General features: G+C 34.3%; 1 protein-coding gene across 2 annotated transcripts; it reads right to left on the reverse strand.

The window, feature by feature from the left end:
* Positions 1-358: 358 nt before the first annotated feature.
* CCPG1 (cell cycle progression 1) lies at positions 359-23,356 on the reverse strand (the record flags this gene model as incomplete). Of its 2 annotated transcripts, XM_084240000.1 has the most annotated exons (9): positions 359-548; positions 2,823-2,974; positions 4,118-4,222; positions 7,411-7,532; positions 12,736-12,984; positions 16,857-17,061; positions 18,550-18,626; positions 20,738-20,858; positions 23,297-23,356. In XM_084240000.1, the coding sequence occupies 9 exons, from the start codon at positions 23,354-23,356 to the stop codon at positions 359-361; spliced, it is 1,281 nt and encodes a 426-aa protein (XP_084096126.1). The 2 variants fall into 2 exon arrangements, with proteins under 2 accessions (XP_084096126.1, XP_084096125.1); XM_084239999.1 differs by having other exon boundaries at positions 2,823-4,222.
* Between the last annotated feature and the right edge of the window lie 1,648 nt (positions 23,357-25,004).

Genomic DNA, 25,004 nt, shown 5'->3' on the forward strand with positions numbered 1-25,004 from the left:
AGCTCTACTGCAAATTTAAAGTATCAGTGTTAATTTACACTTTGTCATGTATGATTTGAGCTTGCTTTAAGCTCACACTGAAAGGAAGTCTCATTTCATGCACAAAATCCGTTGCATGCCTAGCTTCCTAATAAAACTAAAGTTGAGTATTTCCAGTGCGAAAAAGAAAATTCAGCAAAGCTAAACTACAGAAAAATGCGGGTTAGTAAGCTTTCTTTTGATGCTTCTGTATGAAGTCATCAAACTGATACTTAAAAATGATAAAAAGACATTGTTATCTTGATCATTTCATCTTAGTTTCAACACGAAACATTGTACAAAACATGTTTCTGTTACAGTTTTAACTTAATTATGATGGTCAATATTTAGGATCAAAAGGTAACTGCCCCAATTCTATTTCAAGATTTGCCATGTGTCTTCCATTAGTGCGACCATATTTATGCCATTTACCTTCCCTTTTATAAGGCTGTGGCTGAGGGTGCTTCTGCTCTTGTTTTCGATGCCTGGAGTTTTCAATATTTACCATACGTTGCTTTTTATCTGGTCGACTGAAAGCAGTAAACACATTTTTCATCTATGTTAGAGTTAAATTTATTTAAACAAAAAACAATATTAATGTTTTTCTCCATTAAGCTATTTCTAAACACCAAAAAAGATGTTAAATTAATCTCAAGTATAATGCTAGTATAATCATACCAAAAAGATTGCGTATCATACTTTATTCCTAGAGAATTAAAAAAAAACAACTAATATAAAACTTTACTGGCGAAAAGGAAACACTCAACAGATAAAGAATAGAAATGTGACAATAAAATAATGAGATGTGTTTCCATTATTTTCCTCCTTTCCTATACAAGTCAACCCCTCCCGCATTAGCTTCCTCCCTCTGCAGGAATTTGAACACATCTCTTACAAATATAATGCTTCTGTCCCATCCACCCCCTTCTACTTCTTACACCTAAGGTTCATAAACAATGGCTATATTTACTGCTTCCCTGATCTCTGTGATTAAGTATGTCATCCCTTCACTGAAGCAGTCCATAATGCCATCCATGGCCATGACCACCCAAGCAAAGAAACATCCCCAGTTCTTTTTTTTTCTTTTTTTTTAAGATTTGACACATTTAAATAGTACTTTTACTTTTTCATAAGAGATGCTCTAGATTTTTACACCACTCTCTGGTCTCACCTCTCTGGTCTTGTCATTCTCAGCATTCTTCACTGCAACTCCTTAGATCATGGTGCTCCCCAGCAGTCTGATCAACACCTCAGCCTTGATTATCTACGCTCACCTATGCACAGTCTTGGCTAGAAACAGCCACAGCAGTAATGGCCAACTAATCCTCTCTCCCTTAACTGTCAATAGGTACCTCCATGCACAATTCTTATTGCCAATTCCCCTTCCCCAAAACCTGGTATTCCCTGTCTTGGTGACCTCACTATCCAACTAGCGACTCAGCTCAGAAATCTAGAAATCGCTGTTACTTTCTATTTCTTTCACAAGAAATACCACCAATTTTGCTGTTGTTCAAATGTTTCTTCCTTCCACACCTATCATACTTCAGCTATCATCAGCTCCTATCTGTGTTGTTTAAAAAACTAGCTTCTAGCCTCACCCTTTCTAACCAATTCTCCAGGCTACTTACAATTACTGAAAATGCAAAAAAAAAAAAAAAACAAAAAAAAAAATCCAAGTCCTTTTGCATAAAGCGAAATCCTTCATGAAGTGAATCTTTTCTTCTATTCATACCCTAACAATACCCAGCCTCCTTAAAAGTGGCAGATATACACATCTCCAAGTTCCTTTTAAATGGAATAAAGTTCTCTTTGAGTGGAATGTCCTACCCCATCTGCTTGGAATATTCTCATTTCTCCTTTAATATCAAGTTTTAAAAGGTACCATTCACTGGCCATTCCACTCATGAAGTCTCCCAAAGATTTCCAAATAGACTGAAACCACCTATACTATATACCTCAATACCTCCATTCCTCCATTCCATTACCTATATTTACCTAACTCTCCAACAGCTTGTGAGCTGCCTGACAGCAAGAATTTTCCATTTGTTTCCTGAGAGCAGCCTCACAGTGCTTTGCTCATTTTAAGCACTAGATACTTGTTAATGACTAAAGACACCAAAATCAGTCTCATTATTTTATAGACACATTACATTTATTCAAAAAGGTGTAAAAATATCTCAAAGGTAAAAAATAAAGTTGACATTTAAAGACTAGGCAAGTTTCCTATTACAGAATATAAAGCTGATGAGCAGCAGATACACAGTTATTTTTAGAAATAATATATAAAGCACACACTAGAACTTGCTAAGTTTGCCTCTCTGATCTTTCCTTTACCTTAATCCATATTCTGTAATAAATGTATAATTTAGTTGGTAAGTACAACAGACAAAAGTGGGACATCCAAATTGTAATATATAAGAGCTTTTAATTTCAGAGTGAAATCTATGTCATTTATTCTTAGCTTCCTAAGGTGAGTAAATAAAAATTAAAGGAAAATAATTTCATGTAAGGTGATTATGTTTTCATATAAAATATAACAAAAAAGATTAAAGTAAGATTTACATATCCTTAACTATTTTAAGATAGAAATAAAGCCATTTTTCTCAAGTCAAATTGGTTATATGAAATTTTCAGTTTGTAATAGCTACTAAAAATTGTATCTTTCAATTTATTCTAAATTCTCAGTGGCAATAAAGTATGTCCTTTACAAACAGTAACATTCCAAGAAATGTATCAAATGATAAGAATGCTAACCAATCAATAAATGTTAAAAACTATTATAACATGGTGCTATATAAACCGACCTGGGTCCATATGGAGGGGAAAAAGTGTGACCAAAGAAGTGTCTATATATATATCCATCCAACTTCTCAAACACTCCATCATTATCTACTTGATATTCCTTCATGTCTTTAAGATAATCTTTAACATCATTAACAAAGTCAGTGAAGAGCTTCTGATCATGTATAAAGATACCATTTAAGAAAAACTTATCGATGAATTGATTGAGTTCCTTCCAATGATGAAAATTATCCAGTTTGTCTAATAAATACCTTTCAACTAATTGTCTAAATTCATTTATCCCTACAGGACTCAACATTTTAACATTAAAAGCGTTGATGGATTCCTGTCGAGCACATTCAAATACACCAGAACAAGTCTTTCTGAATGAATTTTCATTACAGTCATGCTTAGCACTGCATTTCTGCGAATTTGTATTTTTTCCAAATTCTTCAAAGTGAGTTTTTTCTTTCCTCCCCTCTCTTTGCACAGTAGGGCCTCTACTATTCTGATTTTGTGCACGTGCCTTATACTGTGGATGTAAATATTCACTAAAAACTGTTGGTTTTTTAGCTGATTCTTCTTTTGTAGCACCAAATCTTTTGTTGCCCTTTTCATCAAAGATATTCTTAGTGGTGTCTTTGAAATGCCTAAAAGTGGATTTAACTGAATCTGAGAACTTTTTCAGATTTTCTTTCACAGCTTCTTTAGCCTGTTTAATTTTTTCTTTATGGTGCCTCACAAACTCCTTGGTAGAATTTTTCATGGCATCAAACGTTTCCTTAACTGAGCCCAAAAATGTTTCCTTTGACTTATTTTTAGCCCTGTGGTTTCCTCTGCTGCCTTTTTTTTTCCCATCAGTTTCTTGTTTTCCATTTTGATCTTTTGCCTCAATATACAGTCTTTCCCACAAATCAGAACGCTGCTGTTCAAAGTTTAGCTTCCTCTCCAGCTCAGTGAGTCGTTCTCGTAAGGTTTCTATTTCCTTTTTCTCTGTCAATATATTGGAAGAGTCTGTGTTGCCATAAGACTGGCTAGAGCTTAACTGCTGGAGTTCTACTCTTAAAGCCATGGTGATTAGCCGTTCTCTCTCCAATTCCCTCCTCAGCATCTTTGCTTCTGCCAGTAGAGTCTCCCTTTGATTAAGGAAACTGTGTGTTTTCAGCTTTTCTTCTTCCAAATGCTGCTTAAGTTTCTGATTTTCTGTAACTAACTCAGTACTTGTCCCTTTATCTTCCAAAATCGCAATCTGTTCTCTTAGTTTCCTTAGCTCTTCTTGTAATGAAGATAAGGCTTTTTCTTCCTTTTCCAGAGATATCCTTAAATACTGATTTTCTGTATCAAGGTTGTTTCTCTGAGTTTCAAAGGACAGCTTTTCTGCTTCAGTAAGGGTCCAACACTTTGCAAGGTTTTCCTTTAATGACTAAATATATTTAGAGAAAAGAAAAATGTCAAGCTCTTTAAAAGTTGAATTTAAATCTTTAAGATATAACAAATATTCCATAAATTTTCAGTGTCTGTTTTGACAGAGACCATCCATTGTGTAATACTTATAATATATAAAAACTGGAAAATACGAGTTTTCACAGGGAATAAAATACACAGCAGAGACCTACATCAAAATAAGAACATCGCAGCTGGGAAAATTTCAAGATAGGAAAAAATTAATTAAAATTCAGTTTATCCCTAATCAAGATTTTAAAAATACAGATGGAGTACTTCTGATTAGTGTTTCCAATAAGCATGAAATCTTTATTGGTTTCCAAACCCATATATATAAATTAGGAGAAAGGGAAATGGATCTTCTATATTTTCACTAACAACTCCAATCTCTTCTGAGAAGGCTTCCTAGAGAGAATTTAGGCAGGACTATGAGCTTTTCTGATCCTTGGGAAAGAGAGATCACATTTTATAAAAAGTAAAATTAAAGCTAGAGACAACTTCAGGCATCAAAAAATTCTGTTATAAAGTTTATAACATTTATAACATTTATAAATACATGTTTTTATACAAATACACAGAAACAGTTGGTAGTATACAATTTGTATACTTTAAAGAAAACATTTTCAGTAATTTTAGCCCTATTTGAAAGATCTTAGTCTTATGCAAATTAACGTATCTAAATAATTTCAGGTAAGTCACACAAGTTCTACCAGCACTATAGAGGACAGACAAAATTGTGGTAACATGACTATTTTATCCAATTTCAAGATACCTTATGAAAAGACTGTAACCAGGTTTTTTTTTTTTTTTTTGGTTTGTTTGCTTTTTTACATTTTAAAAGGACAGGTTTATTAGGAAAAGGAGAAAGAAAATGAGGCAACTGCTTAGTCACAGGTCAGTAATGTAAATCTTAAGCCAGCATCCCTGATCTAGAGAAATCATGTTGAACCAGGTTTAGAGAATTTTGTTCCAGTTCAAGGAGCTTTAAATGATCCAATTTTTCTTCCAATTTAATGACTACTAGCATTATTCAGTCAGTCAAACTATCTTATGTTTAAATCAGCAAAATGATACTTATATTTTTCTTTATTCATCACATAGTTCTCACATTTGAATTAAACCAAAAAAGTCTGACTTACACAAGTAATAACTCCTTTAAGAGGATGACAGTGTTTTTTCTACTTGAAAACTCTCTGAAATGGGTTATTCACAATCCAATTTATTCATTTGCAGAAAACTTAAAATTTTAAATTTTATTTAAGTTATTTGACTCTCCCTGTTGAGTAGTTTCTTCTACCCAACAGATGTGAATAAGGAGTAGAACAGGATGATGCAGCAATATCTCTAAATGAACAAGCATAGGGAGCCACAGAATAACTAGAAAGATACAACATTCCACATCCAGTAATGTAGTTACCTCTAGTCACTATTGTACTCTAGAAGTACTTCAAGATTAGGGCAATCTTGAAGTAAGCCTAGTAAGCAGATCCTGGGTAGGTCTAAGATCCAAACCACATGAAACAACTGGAGCCAAGATATCTGGAAGAACTGACTCAGCAAAGATCTATGTGGGCCAAGTTTCCTAAAAGTCAACATCACCCAATAGAACCATCGAAGTGAAGGAAAAAACAGCTAAGCCAACATCATTCAATAGAACCAGACACCTATGGAAGTGAAAAAAAAAAGCAGCTACATGTTTTATAAAATTCTCTAATCAAGGTAGGAAAATTACATTTACAATCAACTTCAGCAATCCCACCTTGAAAGATAATTTTCGGGTCAAGGATTCTGTCTTCAAAGAAACCATAATGCTCTAAGGGTTACATGCACAAATTAAGTATAAAGGAACTTGGAAAAAGGGGGCTGTTTACTTTTTTTTCTTTTATTATTATAATTCTTTTAATTTTATATATTTTTACATCATTTTTCATTTTTGCACAATGTATGCATTTTCTTTTTTTTTCTTTTTCTTTTTTTTTTTTTAAGATTTTTTTTTTGATTATTGATTTATACAAGCACTGGGTACAGTCAGAAGCACGGAAGGGTGAGAGAATTCACCAGAGCCAGAGCAGGGAGCAGGGCAGGCAGAAGGACCGAAGTACATTGCTGAGGGGAGCAGTGGGCGGCAGGAGAGGTCTGCGCACCATGTGGGACCCTCCTCTGGTGGCTGGGGAGCAGCCAGGGATGGAACCACTGCTGCAGAGGCTGCTGGCAGCTTCGCAACCCAGTGCTCAACCGCTGTGCCACCGGGAAGGCCCAATGTATGCATTTTCATCTTGGTTATAGTCCCCATATAATTCCCACTCCCTCCCCCACCATAGTGTCTCTCTGGTTTATAGTTGCTTGTTGATTTTGATTTGTACTTTATTATAATTAGTCTTTTTCCTGGTCCCTTATTCAGGTTTTCCAAATTCCTGCTATGAGTGAGACCATCAGTATTTTTCTCTTTCCTTCTGGCTTATTTCGTTGAGCACGATCCCTTCCAGCTCCATCCATGTTGCTGCAAATTGCATGAGTTCATCTTTTTTACTTTAGTTTATCTACTACAATCCCTACACCCTTCCTAGGAAAAAAACAGACAAGACACCACCCATTTTGCTGGTCCTCATAAGTGCACAAAATGGGCAACACAGTCCTGCTGGAATAATTGATTTTTAGGTGGGGAAAATAACACACTACTATGAAAACTAACAAGAAGTCAGAGAAAAAGGACTGATTGTTTTCCTTCATCAAGGGAATACTCTAGATGCTACAAACTTTTTCATGACTAAAAATGTTTTACTCAAGTCTGTAAATGTTAATGTTTTATATATAATAATGTCATTATATATGTGTAAATGCTTTAGATATAATAATGTCAGTTTAAAATGTTAGTTACAATATAATGATTAGGAATAATATCTTGAGAGTCAGATCAATGGAATTAAATACAGTCCTGCCATTTGTTAACCTTGGGTAAGTCACTTTTTTTTTTGTCTTTAACCTTTCCCATCTATAAAATGAAATACACAGAGCTCTCATGTGAAGAAAAGTGTATGTGATGCCCTCACTATAGTGACTAGAGGTTAACTACTCAATCAACAATCACCAATATTACTGATTCACCAATGTGTACTATACTTGTATCTAAATACAATTATTTTTATAAAATTTGTTAGTAGTACATACCTTATAATCTATAAGTGACTCTTGTTCCTGTTGACATTGGGAAAGATAATCCTTCACATCATTCAATTCATCTTCATGTATCTTCCTGACTAACTGTTGACGCTTCTGAATCTGCATTGTGCCTAAAAGTGAAAATTCTTATTAGGAGTATATAATAAACATTATGATTACCAACATTTTAAAGTACAGCAAAATATTTGTTCTGCATATATTTAATTCTTAATCTAGATAAGATCATTTTCTTCAAAGTATCGGCATTTCATAGTTCTATGAAAATTCTGATTAAAAAAAGAATAAGTAAATTCTCATGGTGTCATTCATCAAATGGTAGTGACTGGATGTTAATGTAATATAAATCAGGTCAAGCAAGTTAATGCTTTTTATTTTTCACACACCCAGGTACAGTCCAGCAATTCATTGTCCTTTTGATTAAAACAAGCCAGCTCTTATCACCTTAACCAAAAAAAAAAAAAAAAAGATTAAATATTTTTGTCTTACTATATTGAAGACACTCAGGTATGTTGATTTTGAGGGATCTTTGAGGCACATAAAGTTTCATTTCCCCCCTTTGACAGATGAAGGAAAAAAATCCATTCCCAGCCTATAAATTAGTAAGGAAAAATGAAAACACCCATTTTTTCCTCACCGTATTAACAAAAGTCCAAAAGGTACAGTGAAGAAAACAACTGGCTAATAATGAACACCCACCATTCTTGAAGTCAAAAATTTTAAGAATTCTATAATGATAAGGACTATACTGGAGTACCACCATCCCTTTCCCAAAAGTAAAAGGAATCATAAACCAACTAGGATTCTCTATATTTTCACCATAAAAATCGAAATGTTAATTTGCCAAGACATGCTGTTCACATGCTGCTACATGCCACATGTGTGAGGGGAAGAAAACACTTAAATCAAAAATAAAGCAAAACACATCTCACAATCTTAGTATTACATCTATTAAATGTCATACCATTATAAAAGACCTCACAGAATTCTGAAAGGATGCAATGATAGCTTACTATTTCTTCTTTCATTATTAAAATAATTTTTAATTTGTTTGGTACTTCTTGAAAACCACTGAAGAGAAATTTTTACCAAATTACAGAATTGTTACCAGTGACATTGTTAGGATTCAATTTCTGTCGCTAAAGTTTGGTTTATGAAAGTATGGAAAACTTGTCTGAGTATTACTAAAAATATTCACTTTTTTTTCAATGTGGAAATAAAGTTAATCTGTAGTTCCCAAAATACAAGAAACCTTTTCATTTTTCTTTCAAAATGCCAACAGGGTGAATTATTTTGCATAACATAAAATAACCTAAATTAAAACTGTTCCAATCTGAAATCATTGATTGTTACATCATATGTTTGATGACTAACAATATGGTCTTTTGCAATCTGACTAACTGCTGGGTTGTCTTGTATGTTTTTGTTTTTTTTTTTCCTCTCGTTAGCTGTCTAACTATAAAAGTGTTAATCACCCAAGAAAAAAATCTTTGTCATGTCTACAAATCTGGCTCTATCTCATTAACCCTTAACTATCAGTTATTGCTATCACTACTGTTAAGACTTCCCTTTTTTTTAATTTTATATATTTTTTACATCATTTTTCATTTTTGCACAACATATGCATTTCGTCATGGTTATAGTCCCATACAATTCCCATCCCCCCTTTTTTTCATCCTACTCCCCCCTCTCCCTCCCCCCACCATTGTGTCTCTGGTTTATAGATACTTGTTGATTTTGATTTTTACTTCTCTTTTATGGATAAAGTCCCAATCTCACCAGAGTTTCTACCTAATACATAAAGCTGCCTGTTGGAAGTATCTCTGTGGAAAAAAATCCAAACTTCAACATCTGCCCTAAACCACTGTAAAATAAAACTGGGTAAAACACAAATTGTACTCACCATCTTCATCATCAAGAAAATTTCTTCCCCAATAATAACCCCAACTCCAAAATTAAAGCAGTGGAATGAAAAAAATAAACCACCAATATCTTAATTATCCAGGTTCAAAGCTCTGTTTTCCATTATTATTTCATTGTCCCTTATTTCACCAAACTTCTCTATAATTGTCAAGATCCTGATCATTTAATATCTGGATTACAAAACTCCTTACCTGACATTCTACTTTTTCCCAAACCACTTACCTTTTGTACTTTTCTTCTAAAAATACTGCTGTTAGGTCACTCTATAAAATCAAACTTCTATCCAGATTCCAAGATGTTTTATAATATGACAGGAACCCATATTCTAGCCTTTACTCCATTATTCCTAAATATCTATTTAGCTATCATCCTGTCAGTCCTCTCACTGTTTCTAAAACCAGTGTGTTTACTTTCAGGTTATCAGGTCCTCCACTGCAGGAAAGTTCCACTTTCCACCCACTTAGCCTAAATATAATAGAGACTCAACTCAATTCCTACCCCCTCCAGTATAGTCTTTCACATATAATTCATATCTGTGATACACAATGTAGCATCGAGTTATATTCTGTTATACTGTCCGAAGAGCATAGCTACTACCTATCAATACTTAAACCAAGTCCATGAGAAAACTGAAACTGAACTCCACTGATGATTTAGAATATTGATAGTTTAGGGGCCTCCACGGAGGTGCAAAGGTTAAATCACAGCACTATGAAGCTACTAGCAGCCACTGCAGCACGAGTTCCATCCCTGATCAGGGAGCTGACCCACATGGCACAGCAATCCTTTCCTGTCTCGCTCACTGCTCCCCTCAGCAGTGTATTTCAGTGGATCTACCTGTTCTGTTCCCCACTCTGTCCCTGGGGAATCCTCTCACCCCTTGGGCCTCTGGCCTGCACCCCAGCTCATGTATGCATAAATAAATCAATCTTTAAAAAAATTGAATATGAATAGTTTATAAGGGAAGAAAAAAAAAGATAGGTGCTTCATACACAATTTTTTTTTTAACTTTTGTAGTAAGCATTTTCAGAAACTGAAGCAATGCCAAATTGCCATCGCCTACTTTTACTAGTTTTCTCTTCAAAGATACATCAGACAATCCAAATTTATATGGAGCCAGCGTTGGTTAATGCTCTGAGTGCTTCACTTTGTTAAAGGATTATAAAGCAAATTATAGATCATAGAGTACAATAACGTCACAATGCATGAGGAATCCAAACTTGTTCTGGCATCAACTCAGAAGAGCTCTTTAAATCCTGGGATAGTGCCAGAATTTAAAAAAAAAAGTGTACATCCTTTAAATAGCGATCTTAAAAAGCTAGTGGTCATTTGGGTTTTTAAATGTTCACTGATGCAATGTCATTATTACATAGACCTACTTTATATTACTCAGGTTTTATTTCTGAAAATATGAGAAAGAGAAATGTTTCATATAATTTTTTTTTTAAGATTTATTTATTTATACAAGCACTGGGTACAGTCAGAAGAGTGGGAGGGTGAGAGAATTCACCAGAGCCAGAGCGGGGAACAGAACAGGCAGACTGACGAAATACACTGCTGAGGGGAGCAGCGGGAGGCAGGAGAGGTCTGCGAGCCATGTGGGACCCAGCGGCCGGGGATTGAACTGGTGCTACAGAGGCTGAGGGCAGCTTTGCAACCCAGCGCTCAACTGCTGCGCCAGCAGGGAGGCCCATTTCATATAATTATTAAAGTAAATTTTACAAGTATTTAAAATCCCAAGTAATGGGAAATAATTCCTCAATTTTGAAAGGTGTCTAAATGATCTTTCTACAAAATACATAAAGGTAATGCAATTGGTGAGGTTTTAATGCAATTCAGATTAGTATTAAATCATTATCCACTTTTTTTAAATAACAAAAAAATTTTAAGATAAAACCTTTTCTCTTGTTACCTCCATGTTTACCTGTAGAGGAAAAATTCATGCTCAAAAAAAAAAAAAAACATTGGTAACACTTGCTCTAGCTAGATAATAAACAATGTTAAATGTGTATTTCAAGCAAAATCTCATTACAACATAAATTCAAGCAGATATCCACCAGAAGTCTAAAAACTTATTTCTACTACTATAAATTTAAATATAGGAAACATCTTACTGTATTTCAATAAATTGTATTCAATACGATATATTCAACAAGATTATCCTAACTTGGCACTACGTTGAATAACATATCTTTTACACATATCAACATAGGGTACGTACAACCTTTCATTCTTTGCATAAGGAACGCATTGTTGGCAGACAGTGAAACAGAAATATTCAGGAAATTAAATTGTGGATTACGTAGGTAAAAAAACCTAAAAGTAGTTAATATAAGGTCAACTGAAATGTGTGACAATGACAAGATCAAAGATATTTTTAAGTGTTTTTAATTCTAATGGAGGCAAAGAATGTGAATATTGTTTTCAAATAATCCAGTTTTTGTACAAACATATGCCTTAAATAAGACTCAATAGTTAAACCTTTAAAAAACCGCACTAGTGAGATAATTAACATATAAATACTGACAAGTGTAAAAGTGAGCAAAGTATAAGGCAAAATTATAAAACAAATGAATTCTCAATTCACATAAAGCACAGAAGTAACAGCAAATGTCACAAAATGCTTGCATGAAACACGAAGGTACAAATACTGAGCACCAGTTGTGACATCTCAAATGTAACTAATTCACAAGTGAGTTCTAAATAATCCTAATAAATTTAATAACTTCATTTAAATAATCTTCTTCATAGTGAAAGCTAGTTCGATTTAATTCTAAATTAAATGATTTGCCTTGCGATGAGCATGTCCAATTATTAATCTTCCAAATATTTTTCTTTAAAAACAAAAAAAAATGCTAATAATCCTAATATTTCTTTTTTTTTAATCTTTTTTTTTTAAGATTTATTTATTTATTTATACAACCACTGGGTACAGGCAGAAGCGCGGGAGGGTGAGAGAATTCACCAGAGCCAGAGTGGGGAGCAGAGCAGGCAGAAGGACCGAAGTACACTGTTGAGGGGAGCAGCGGGCGCCAGGAGAGGTCTGCTCGCCATGTGGGATCCTCCTCCGGTGGGTGGGGAGCAGCCGGGGATTGAACCAGCGCCGCTGAGGCTGCGGGCAGCTTCGCAGCCCAGCGCTCAACCGCTGCGCCACCGGGGAGGCCCAATAATCCTAATATTTCTTAAATAACTACTGCCTAATTTAAAAAACAGCTTTGTGAGACAACACTATCTCCATTTTTTGAAGAGAAAACTGAAGCTCAGATTGTGAGCTTTCCAAGATCATGTATTTAAGAATGACAGTGAAAAGAGATCCCAGAATTCGTCACTCTTAGTTAAGTGCTGCTACACTATAGCATCAATTTAGATATAAACAAATTTTCAAAAACTTACCATAAAAATGTCCAAATCCCATGCTGATTGCAATTACCAACGCAAGTATAACACACTTATTGAGACCACTACCAAATGGGCGCTTATGTAACTCTTTAGATGGTTCCATTTCTTGTTCAAGTGACCGGTCTTCAGATTCTGAACTAGAAGCCGTCTTCTTCTTAGGACGGCGCCGTCTAAAAGCAGGACTGGGCTGATGACTGGTTTCATCACTACTTGATTCATCATCACTGGGCTGAGATGCAAATACTATTTTGAAAAAAAAAAGGTAGATAAATATTAAAAATTTTATTAGAGAAGTGCTTTCCCAGTATGATTTAGAATAATCAATGCCATTCTGACATGCCATTTCATACAATAGTCAAAAACCAAACAAAAACTCAAGGTTTTAAGTTTATCAACATAAAGCCAAAACAAAAGATTTCTTTCAACTGTGAGACATAAGAATCCATTAATTACATTCTATGCCTTTAAGGGTCTAGCTGGTTTTTATTTAAAATCTCCTTGCAATTTGAACCATTAAAAACAATCATTCTCACATCCTGTTGAATTATCTTGTGATTAGAGCTATAAGTAATTTATGCTTAACTATTTAAGGAACACAGAGAAATATACAAGCAGTTCCTGAGACTTTCCAAGTACAGTAGCTAACAAAAGTTTTCTTGGTTGTATCTACTAGCTCCTCGTTTCATTTCCAGCCTATGAGTCCCTGATCAATGTTCAGAGCACTATAGTTTAACAGAGGTTTCCAGAAGTCAGATGAGTCCTTCCCTTCGACTGCCACTCTTACTAGAAGGTTATTAATTTTACCCTCTAGTAAATATGTCAGCATGAGGAAGTGACACAACAGCTATCTTCAATATTAAAGACTAGTCTGGTGCTGCTCCTTTATGAAAAGAATAGTAAAGAACAACAAAATGGGGGAGGAGGGGAATGCCACAAGAAATCTCAAGTCCTGGAAACATATCCACGGGAAAAAAATTACCCTCAGTTTCTTCAAATACATAATTTCTTAACACTGTTCCATTTATCAATAAACAATACTTTGACAATGATTAGATGACCCAGTAATAATTTCCAAGACCAGTTAGAAAAGGGATGGGGGGAGGAAGCACTATAATTAAGGACAAAATATGAACTTGAATTTGACAGTGAGTGCCAAAACAAGTAACATTTATGCTTCGAAAAAGCAAAACAATTCCTCAGAAGACATGATAATCATGCCAAAAGAAAACTAGTTAGACAGTACTGTTTATAGATGGATCATGAAGGATTCAGGGAACTTTCACACAACAAAGACAGAAGGTACTACTGAATGAATGAATAATGAATATTCCTAAGATTTAATGATCTGATATCACTGAGAGAGGTCTTTTGATCATGACCCTTATGCTCATCATGTTTATCTGGTTACTCTTGATCACTAGTTTTTCCAAGATGCCATTGCCTCAGCTGTGAGGTTACATTTCTTGGACAAAGAAAAAGAAAGGAAGACTTAAACAAAGTATTACACAATATAAAGACATTCATGATCATGATTAGAATAATTCAGATTTTCTGATAGTGTGAAGATGGGTAAAATATAAAACAAACCATTTATCAAAATTCCTTTAAAAAATTTTCAATTCTACAGTAATACACTGTCTTCGTTACATAATCTAAACAAATCAGCCTAACCCATGTTAATAAATTCACATCCTTATCTAAGGCTTCCATCTTTTTTAACCCATACATGATAGCTGAAGTATTTTGATTTTAAACTTTTAAAGCTTAATTTGGCCCACAGACAAAGATGCAAGCAATGCAAAGGCATGCAAAAGCTTAGCCAGCTTTATTACAAAACCAATTTTGAACACCTGTTTAGAGTACTGCAGATGACAACAGATTTTAAAGCACTTAATAAATAGTAAATGTGACTAGGCACACTCAGCTCTAAAAAAGCTGACCAGATTTAGTCACACCACCTTGGAAAGCGAGTTGGCTAGGAACATGGTGTTTCAGCTGATCATCCCATCCCCTTATGCATTCAGGAATCTTCCACAGCTTCTCCCACCACCTTTCTTTTATAAATAAACAGGGGGGAAAAAAAGATGTATAAAGCTTTACTGTAAAGAATAAAAAGTAAAAAGAGAATTGGAAGTACTTTTTTAAATTATCACAACATTTTATCTGTTCTCTATCAAAATGTAACAATCATGCCATTTTTTAAAAATATATATATATATACACACACACAAATACAAGCTTCAACTACCAACTTTGCTTTCTTGCAGGTTGAGAGGGTCATATGGAGGAAGTAGGGAAGGTTCTTAAATAAACAAAAGAAAAGCCTCAAGAATCAAAGAAGAAAAACTGACGTTGAAATCTAATAAAGATGGAAAGAGAAAGGGAAAAACAAAATAACTATAGATAGCAAGAAATTAACAGATCAAGAAAAATGTGGAGTAAGGGAAAGAGAACAAAAACGCTGGGTAATTAATTTATATAGAGTATGCTCAATATAGTTCCAAATGTTATTTTTAATTACTTTTTTAACATTATCTTTATTGGAATAATTCCTTTTGGGGGTGGAGGGAAGGCTGTAATGGATAAAAGTACACCTAATAAAAAATTCCTCTTAACTGTGGGTTAGATATATAATAAACTTCAATACCTATGCCCCAGGAAGTCTTAATTCAGAAAGAAGATTTAATAAATTGGGATAACGTGCTCCAAGGTGTGAATAATATGCTCCTAAGTGTCCAAGGTCTCAAAGAAAATGAACAGTGTATATATCACTAATTTCTTAAATAACTGCTTGGACCTTTCTGAGATACTTTGGCCTCAATATGCCTACCCTTTCTGTCCCATAAATATTCTTTTTAAAAGGGGGAAAAGGGTCAGAGAAAGACAAATGACTACTAAATAAAGCACAAATCCTAAATTTAAATAAAATGGGATGACCAAAAGGGATTCTAAAATTAATTATATTAGTCCTGTAAATAAATGTTCTATGGATACTATTCAGTCCAAGGTTGAAATTTCCCTCTAAAGCAAAGAATGCCAAATACGAGTATGATAGTGTTTGAAGGTGTTTTCAAGCTCTTGTTTATAGACAAACTATGGACATACTAAATGAACTGTAATACATCATTAAATGAAACGGCTAAAATTCTCTTCTTGACATTTTATTAGCTTAAACCGGAATAAGAAATTCCATGGTCTTACTATGACAAATGTAAATATTAAAGAATGGTGAGGTCTAAAAAAATGGTCTGAAATATGCTGCATGTTACCTGCTTTTGCATCAAATTTGAAAATTCATGGAATCACCAGTAATGTTCCAACAATGCGTGTCCTACAAATTCAACTTCAAGTTATAATTGTGGGTTTAATAATTGTGGTTTAATTATAGGATTGTTTCTTAATATATTCCCATAACTTGTTTCTAAATACTTGTATCACTTTGAAAGATATTATGTACATCCTTAAAACTGAGGCAAGGAATTCTCTAAGAGGATAAACTCAGTAACACATAATAACCTCCAAATAATTCTAAATAATAGACTTTAATCACATTAAGAAAGTGTCTTGGTATAAGCATATTTTCATATTCTAAAATTAAAGAGCCAAAAATTAGGCTTTTGGAATACTGCTGTTGTGCCAACTCCTTGAATAGGCTTTTGCACATGGTAACACTCCATAAATGTGGAATGTTGCATGACTAGTAATTAAATGAATCTGATAAAACTTTAATAAGAAGTTTCTTTCACTATTTCTATATGTGTATCATTATACCTGAAAATCTTAACATTCTATTTTTTGGTATAATGACTCAATCTCCCACCTTTAAAGATTTAAAAAATGTCAAATGTATTTTGTAGTGTGTATGACATAACAAATCTCCTTTGAAGCTATATTTTTGTTTTTTACTTAAGATAAGATACGGTACTTATTGTTTTAGCAAAGGATTACTGAGTCTAGGAGACACGAGATAGAACAGATTGTATCTAAAATTTTTCTTGCATTTTACTCAAACATACTCAAAATTTTAAATTTACTTATAAAATAAGCCATTACATATCATATGGCCATAGGAATCCTTAAGTATCTATCAATATATTCCTTTATGAAGTTCTTACCAGTTTCTGGCTGACAAAATGTATACTGGCTGCTAGAGGAAGAGCCCATGTTAAAGTCTTCGGTACTCTGTGCTTCTTTAACAATTACAGTGTCTTCTTGACTTCCAACTTCTTCTAACTTAGGTGGTTCAAGGGTAACAATATCAGAATCATCACTGACAGTTCCAAAATAGACATTGTCTTCAGGGATCATCTCTTCCTCTCCCTGAGAAATTGTAAGTTTACAGACAGTAAATTCAATAATTATTTGAGTCTTACATTTTCTATGTAGTTCAAAGTATATAACGGTATTTAAGCAGTGTGGTAATTTGAGCATGAAATAAAAGATATGGGACCTTTCCAGTAGGGAAGGATTACTTAATAGTAAGCTCATGTGGGCCTCCCTGGTGGTGTAGGGGTTAAAGTCTCAGCTGTAAAGCTATGGCCAGCCACTGCATTTGATTCCTGGGCAGGGAGCTGGTCCCACATAGTGCAGCAGACCTCTCCTGTCTTGCCCACTGCTTCCCTCAGCAGTGTATTTCAATAGATTAGCCTGTTCTGCTCCCCACTCTGTCTCTGGTGAATCTTCTCACCCCCACTCCTCTGGCCTGTACCCCAGTTCTTGTATACATAAATAAATACATCTTTAAAAAAAATTAATTTAAAAAAAATAGTAAGCTGGGCCTCCCCTGGTGGTGCAGTGGTTGAACGCTGGGCTGCAGCACCAGTTTGTTCCCTGGCTGCCTGCGAGGGTTCCACCAAAAAAAAAAAAAGTAAGCTCATGTTACTTTGAAAACATCAAACACCCCTTGGCAACTCTATCAGTTACACCAAACTGCTGCCTACTTGTCTTCATGGGCTGTAGAAGCTCAGAACTGACCTCTATCACCCAATGACCACAGAAAGGTAAGGATTCACTTCCTACTAGTTCCATGGGTTTCTTTGTTATCAGGAAGCTCATAAAAGATAGATTAAATTTTTCTAGTTATGTATGTAGTAAAATTTCAACTGCTATGCCATATAACAATCTTCTTCCTATCTAGAAGTATAGTTTATCCTGAAATTTAATAAGTAACAATTCATATTTTACATAATGAAGAGCTTAATTTCTCAATGTAATTCAAGAATGTAGCCTATTTCCAAAAGAAACTGTATTAGAGGTTACATGAGTAAGTCTTTAACACATTATCAAGATACTACTTTTCTAAATTAAGACATCTCTGTCAAGAGTGTAAGAAAGTAGGGCCTCCCCAGTGGCACAGCGGTTGAGCGCTGGGTTGCAAAGCTGCCTGCAGCCTCTGCAGCACTGGTTTGATCCCCAGCCACTGGGCGAGGGTCCCACATGGCACGCAGATCTCTCCTGCCGCCCGCTGCTCCCCTCATCAGTGTATTTCGTCAGTCTGCCTGTTCTGCTCCCTACTCTGGCTCTGGTGAATCCTCTCAACCTCCCGTGCTTCTGACTGTACCCAGTACGTGTATAAATAAATAAATAAATCTTAAAAAAAAAAAAAAAGTTTAAGAAAGTAGAAGTTAACTTTAATCTTAAAACTGATCAATCTGTGAAACCCTGAAATTTTCAATAAAAGTTATTTAAAATTCAAATAAGAACAGAATGCACAACTAGAAATGGAAGCTCTGATCTAGAAGGAATGCTATTTATCCAATTATATCAAAGGATATCATATATCCAAAGAACAACAAAACACAAGTTTACCTCAAGTGTTGACTTCATTTCCTCCAATGCTGGATAAGCAGTCTCTCCCATTAACACTGTGTTACTTTGGCTACTCTCTAATATCAAGCAAAGATCAAATCAATTATACTGTATTGACTTTAGGTAGTCTATACATATATAATCTAGGTACATAAAATACAATTTCAATGCAAACATAATCTCTACCTAATAATACCAGAACACTTTATCCCAGGTGTTTCTAAATACCTATTACTAGGAAAAATCAGTTCTCAGACACATGATAGCACATTTCCTGAATTCTTCAAATTTACTCACTAGTCCTAAAAGATGACTGATGCGCCTCCCTAGTGCCGCAAGAGGTTAAGCACAGCACTGTGAAGCTATCCACAGCTTCTGCAGCATGAGTTCAATCCCTGGCAACCATGGAGCTGCCCATAGGGCGCAGCAGACCTCTCCTGTCTCACCCGCTGCTCCCCTCAACAGTGTATTTCACTAGATCCACCTGTTCTGCTCCCCACCCTGTCTCTGGTGAATCCTCTCACTCCCCACACCTTTGGCCTACATACTAGTTCTTGTATGCATAAATAAATAAATAAACCTTTTTTAAAAAAAAAAAAAAGATGACTGTCAATGCCTGGTAACATAAGGATCAAAACTATGGATTCATATGATAAATTCTTTATAATAAAAAATAGAGTATAAAAAACAAGGACTCAAAAAACATATACAGAAAAACAAGGTAATGTCACGATAGTATGTAATATTTTGTAAGAAATTCCTCAAGGGAAAAAATGTGTAAATAAGAGTTTATACTATTTTATTAATAAAAATGGCTATGTTAACAGAAATTAAAAATATTAAGAGTTACAACCAACATATAAATTTATGTAAAAATCATACACAAAAACATATACCAAATGAATACAGCAGATATCTTCAGGAAAAAAAGTGATAGGCAATTTAAAAAGTTTCTTGCTAAGAAAAATATCAGATGGTTTCACTTATAGGAGGGATATAGGGGACTCAAATAAGGGATCAGGACAAAAATAATAATTCTAAAAAGATCAGCAGGAAACCATAAATCAGACACATTTGGCAAGGGAGGAGGTGAAAAAGGGAGCAAAATAGGGGAGAGAAGAGCATAAGGGATTATGGTGATGGTTCACAGATAAATTGGTGGTGGGGATTTTATGGGGAATACACAAATGTAAAATATATAAATAAAAAAATTGATTTTAAAAAATAAATAAAAATAAAACTTTACCCTGTAAAAATTATAGCTAAATCCTAATTATCTTTTGTTGAAATAAATGTCTGTATTTTAAAAAAAAAAATTAAAAAGTTTCTTGTTCATCAATTTTTTTCTAGCATAAATGAGATTTTTCTCATGTAACTTCTCCAAAATAATAGGCTGGGGTGGAGGGAACACCAGTTTTGTTTGTTATTAGCCCCTGAAGAGAGTATTATTTTGGAGATAAGACAGCTCAACAGGTGAATATGGAGACAGGTCAACGTTCCTCAGAAAGTATGAAATTTTTTTTTTTTAACATATGTGAGATATGCATTTTTTAGGACAGACCATCCATAGCTTTTATATTTTCAAAGAGATCTCTGACCCATGAAAGATGAGAAGTGCTGTTCAAATGAGAATAGTTAACACACATTGAAAACAAAGATTAACAAGTGTTATTTATTACATTTCTAGCCTTCACATATCCTCTTCATTCTCCTGAGTAAACATTCTTCTATATTTTATGTAATTTTTTAAGTTTAAGAAGTAATTTAAATATGAAGGTGAAAGTATACCATAAATTATTTGAGTGTCATATTTCTCTATATAGTTATGTGGGCATCAAATTCCACAGTTAGTATATATAATATACATGCAATACAGTAAATACCATTTACCATCTCTAATCAAAGCACTCTGAAATGTAATAACTAGAGAAAAGTTTAATAAATCCCTTATGATGAATTAATAACTTTGTTTATCCTTAGACATAATCAATATTTAGTTACTAGTTACACATCTAGTATCAAAAAACTATCTGAGGCTCAAGTATATACTAAAGTTGCAAGTAAACTCTTGGGCCAGTTGGTCCCACTGGGTCCTGCAGGCCTACCTAGCTAATGAAGGCAAGAGTCATAATGGCACTCACACATCCTGTTAAAAAATTAAATAAATCAGACTTTTAAAACATCTTACCTCCCTGCTCTAACTGCAGTACTTGTAGTTCTCCTTGCTCTAAAGTTGAACATTTTGGGGTAGGCTCATAGATGTCACTGGCTGTACCATGTTCAGAATTCACCATCTCTATATCAGACCCCTAGAGAAAAACAATATTCAGTTATTTGTCTATCAGCTGCTTAAAGCTGGGTTTGACTACAAGTAGGTGCTTACTAATTATTAAAAGTTCCAGATACTACCATATACAAAAGGGAACCATATTTGATCTGACTACCCTTTTTTCAGTTTAGTTCATAAACACCCATGGCAGGGAAACATCAGAACAGTCACAGGTTTAGACTCAGTCCAAAAGTTGAAAGTTCTAATTACTCCTTTTTCCTAAGTCCAAGCAATAAATTTGAATCCCAGAGGATAAAGTTTTCTATACTTATTTCTATTAACTTGCTTATACTCCTAATTTATGGAACTGCTCTAGGTCAGGCAAACTTTGCTAGGTATTGTGGACTATTAAAAAGTCCTCAAAATTGGGCCTCCCCGGTGGCACAGCGGTTGAGCGCTGGGTTGCGAAGCTGCCTGCAGCCTCTGCAGCGCCAGTTCAATGCCCGGCCGCCAGGCGAGGGTCCCACATGGTGCGCAGACCTCTCCTGCCACCCGCTGCTCCCCTCAGCAGTGTACTTCGTCATTCTGCCTGCTCTGCTCTCCCCTCTGACTCTGGTGAATTCTCTCACCCTCCCGCACTTCTGACTGTACCCAGTGCTTGTATAAATAAATAAATAAAATCTTTAAAAAAAAAAATTAAAGGATTTCCTCCAGACTTTAAAAATAAATAAATAAATAAATAAAGATAAAAAGTCCTCAAAATTACAGACTACTCAGAGAAATAGCCATATACAAAACAATGTATTCTTATTTTGGCAGTGTATAACTAAAAATGTTTAAGGACTAAAATGATTAATAAACTTTGTTTTAGACGAATGCACTCTTTATTCTTTAAGATTGTCCTTCCTACCTTGATGTCAGTCTCTTCTTAATAAAATTAGTATATCATAAGGCTTTTTCTCCTAATGTCTTGATTAGCAAAATAAAGATAACCAATAAATAATACACCTCCTCCCAGCCCCCTCCCTCTAATTTTCCTGTGGCTTACTGATCTATTTTAAATAGAAAGATCTCAGTTCTCATGACATGCATAACTCAAAACAGCAAAAATTAGAATTCATTAAAGGAGCAAGTTTTTAACTGAGTCCTAAAGAGAAGTCTAATATAAGACTCAGGGGTTGCCTAGAGAGTCAGATAATGGCTGAAATCGAGGCAAAGTAAGGGGTAGGATTGGAGGTGATGGGGAGACCAGTTCAGGCCTAAATCAGAATGGTGGCAACAGAAAAGAGAAAGGAAATATATGTAAGAAACATTAACAAGAAAGAGTAGAACTTGATAAATATACATGGAGGGAAGAGGAATAAAAATACAAACAATCAACTCTATGACAAGATTATCTCTAATACATAATATCCTAATGACACACTTGGGTAAGTGCCAGGAGTTTGCTGTCTTGCACCCCACCTTACAGGCTCCTAAGAAAGACTCCCACAGCTGCCTTGCTGGCATACTGTTAATTATATCCTTGAAGGAGAAGTTGTTGCTATGGGAGTTGATGTAAGCTTTGTAGAAAACAGGTTAAAAATAGAAAAGTCACTTATTAAAAAGAGGGGAAAAAAAACAATGGTTGGTACAGCTGCTATCAAATTTTGAAACTTTCATGCAAAAAAGCAATCTTCTTTTTTTTGGTTAATGTTGTTTTCTAGAAGACATGACTAACAAATTGCCTAAGCCTTAAATTATCAAAGTAACTGTAAAAACACCATTTAAAAATTTTGTTAATGAAAGAAAATAAGGCTTAAGAGATATTAAAGCAAACATTAAAACTTAAAATGGGTGTAAATGATTTTTAGCTTATTGATTCTATTTAACAGTATCTCATGATTTTTCTCTAATGGCCATACACTGCCCATGTGAGAAAATAAACTAATGTTTATTATGTAACACCATACTCCTACAATAAATTTCATTTTGTGATAAGAGTTCTAGTCCTCATCCTTTTCCAGTCAAGTTCTGCTAGTAACATATCATAATCTACATGGAACACATATTCTCCATTGTTTCGTTTTTGTGTTTAAATGTAGGCTCTCATATTTTCTAATTACAGAATCTTGGCCAAATTAGTTAACCTCTTTAAGTTTTAGTTTTCTCAATTACAAAATGAGAATGAAAACAATGTATACCACTGAGCGTTGTTTAAAATGATATGAGAATATAGGTAAAATGCAGAGTCTGATCAATAATAATGCCTCAACAAATATTTGCCTAACATCTCAAAGGTGAGGAAAACAATGTAATAATGCAGATGTCGTTTGCTCATGTAGTTTTCAGCAGTGAAGTTCAATATGGGTAGGAAAATGTTTGAGCTCTATACAATGAAACCTTATGCTTAAAATGAGGAAAAATACCAGCCTTCAAAGGATCCTGCCAACACTGTAATATTATGAACTGCCTTATAAAAAGTCGTAAATAGCATACCTCATGATTGATGACAGTCCAACCACAAGATGAATCACTGTCACTGGAATTTTCAGACATTTTTCAAGTCTACAAATACAAACACATATTGACATGTGGGACACAGTTTTTAAACTTCTATAGGAAGACCTAAAGGTGACCCAATATGAAAAGTGGCTTACAGCCTTCCAGGTGAAATTGAAACAACCCACCCTAATTTAATATACAGGACATGACTGCACACTTATATGAATAAATACAGCTGAATTTTTAAGACAAGGAGATTCTCCTGAGCTAGGTATTTCTATTTTTGTAATTAAGAACGCTGAATCAGAAAGAAAACATAGGATTTGGACAGGCACAACTAAAGGAAAAGGAAAGCCTAATCTCCCTGGGTGAGGAAAACAAGGATTGAGAGACTGATGAACGGGGAACCAACAGTAAGCAAGCTTAAAAGCCTGTTCTCAATGAACAGAAAGAAAGAAATGATAAAAGGGTTGCTGAAGACACAAGTTCCCAGGGCAAGCCAAAATAAAGTTTATTGTATTGGTAATAGGAAACAACTAAAATTTTTTGAGGGCATGAATATAACCAAACAGTTTTTATTAAAATAACTATGTCAGCAGTACTTCTGTTAGATTAAAACGGGGGATAAAAAAGACTAGACTTTGGTTAGAAAATTGAGGTTCTTGACAATAACCTAGACTCAAACCAATACTGGTCATAAGCTGATCTGTTACTATCTGAAACATAATCTGATCTTTCTGTCTGAAACTTCTACTTAAACTTCAAGACCAAATTCATTAAAGTGAATGACAGACTTTGTTCTATACTTTTAAATCTTATGAATGCTTCTATTATTGTGCATGTACTGAGAACAAATTAGATAAAAGTTTGTGGTTGCACAAACAGTTAATAAGGAATCAGTGTTTAAATAAATATGGCAGTAATACAAATCTGAATCTTCCGTTAATGACTGAAAACTCTTCCAGATTAACATTTTTAAAAGAGAAGATAAAGAGGTGGCTGGTGACTAACTGCATAAAAATTAGCACGTAAAATCTAAAATAAGACAAAGATGATTGTGTTGCTTTTAATTCAGGCTAGAGCATTTTCTAATAAGTTCACCTTAAGTCATCTGACTGATTTTCTATTTATAACTGATTTTAGGCCCAGGCAGTTTATACCTTTATAAACTTAATCTTGTAAAAAACTATTATAGTGAAACAAATTTTTTTGGTCCATTAGAGATTATCCCAAAGGTTACACTTTGAAAACTGTATAGGAAAATAGTCAATTTTACATCATAGTAATTTTATTTCAACAATCCTTATTAGTTGTATAAATCCCAATTTCTCATTGAACTAGTTTTCACAAGGTCAAAAAAAACCGTTTTTACTATGTTACTATTTATATTTAACTTGTTTTACAACAAAATTTGTAAATAACATATGAGACTACGCAATTAACTTTGCAGGAAAAAAAGACTGGTCAAAGAAGGCTTGAAAAATGAGGTGTAATGTTTTTGAAACAAGCCAGACAGCATTTTTTTTTTTTTTACTGTATGAATTTATTTATTTATTTATTTATTTAACAACAAAACATTTGATTTTTTTTTCTTTTTTTTTTGCCCCATTCTGACCCCAATCCCTCCCCTCCCGGCCCCCACCCCCCAAAAAGTGTCTCTGGTTCATAGTTTATTGTTGATTTTGATTTTCACTTTCTTATA

This window comes from Talpa europaea, assembly GCF_964194135.1.
Source record: "Talpa europaea genome assembly, chromosome: 8".
NCBI classification, from domain to species: Eukaryota; Metazoa; Chordata; class Mammalia; order Eulipotyphla; family Talpidae; genus Talpa; species Talpa europaea.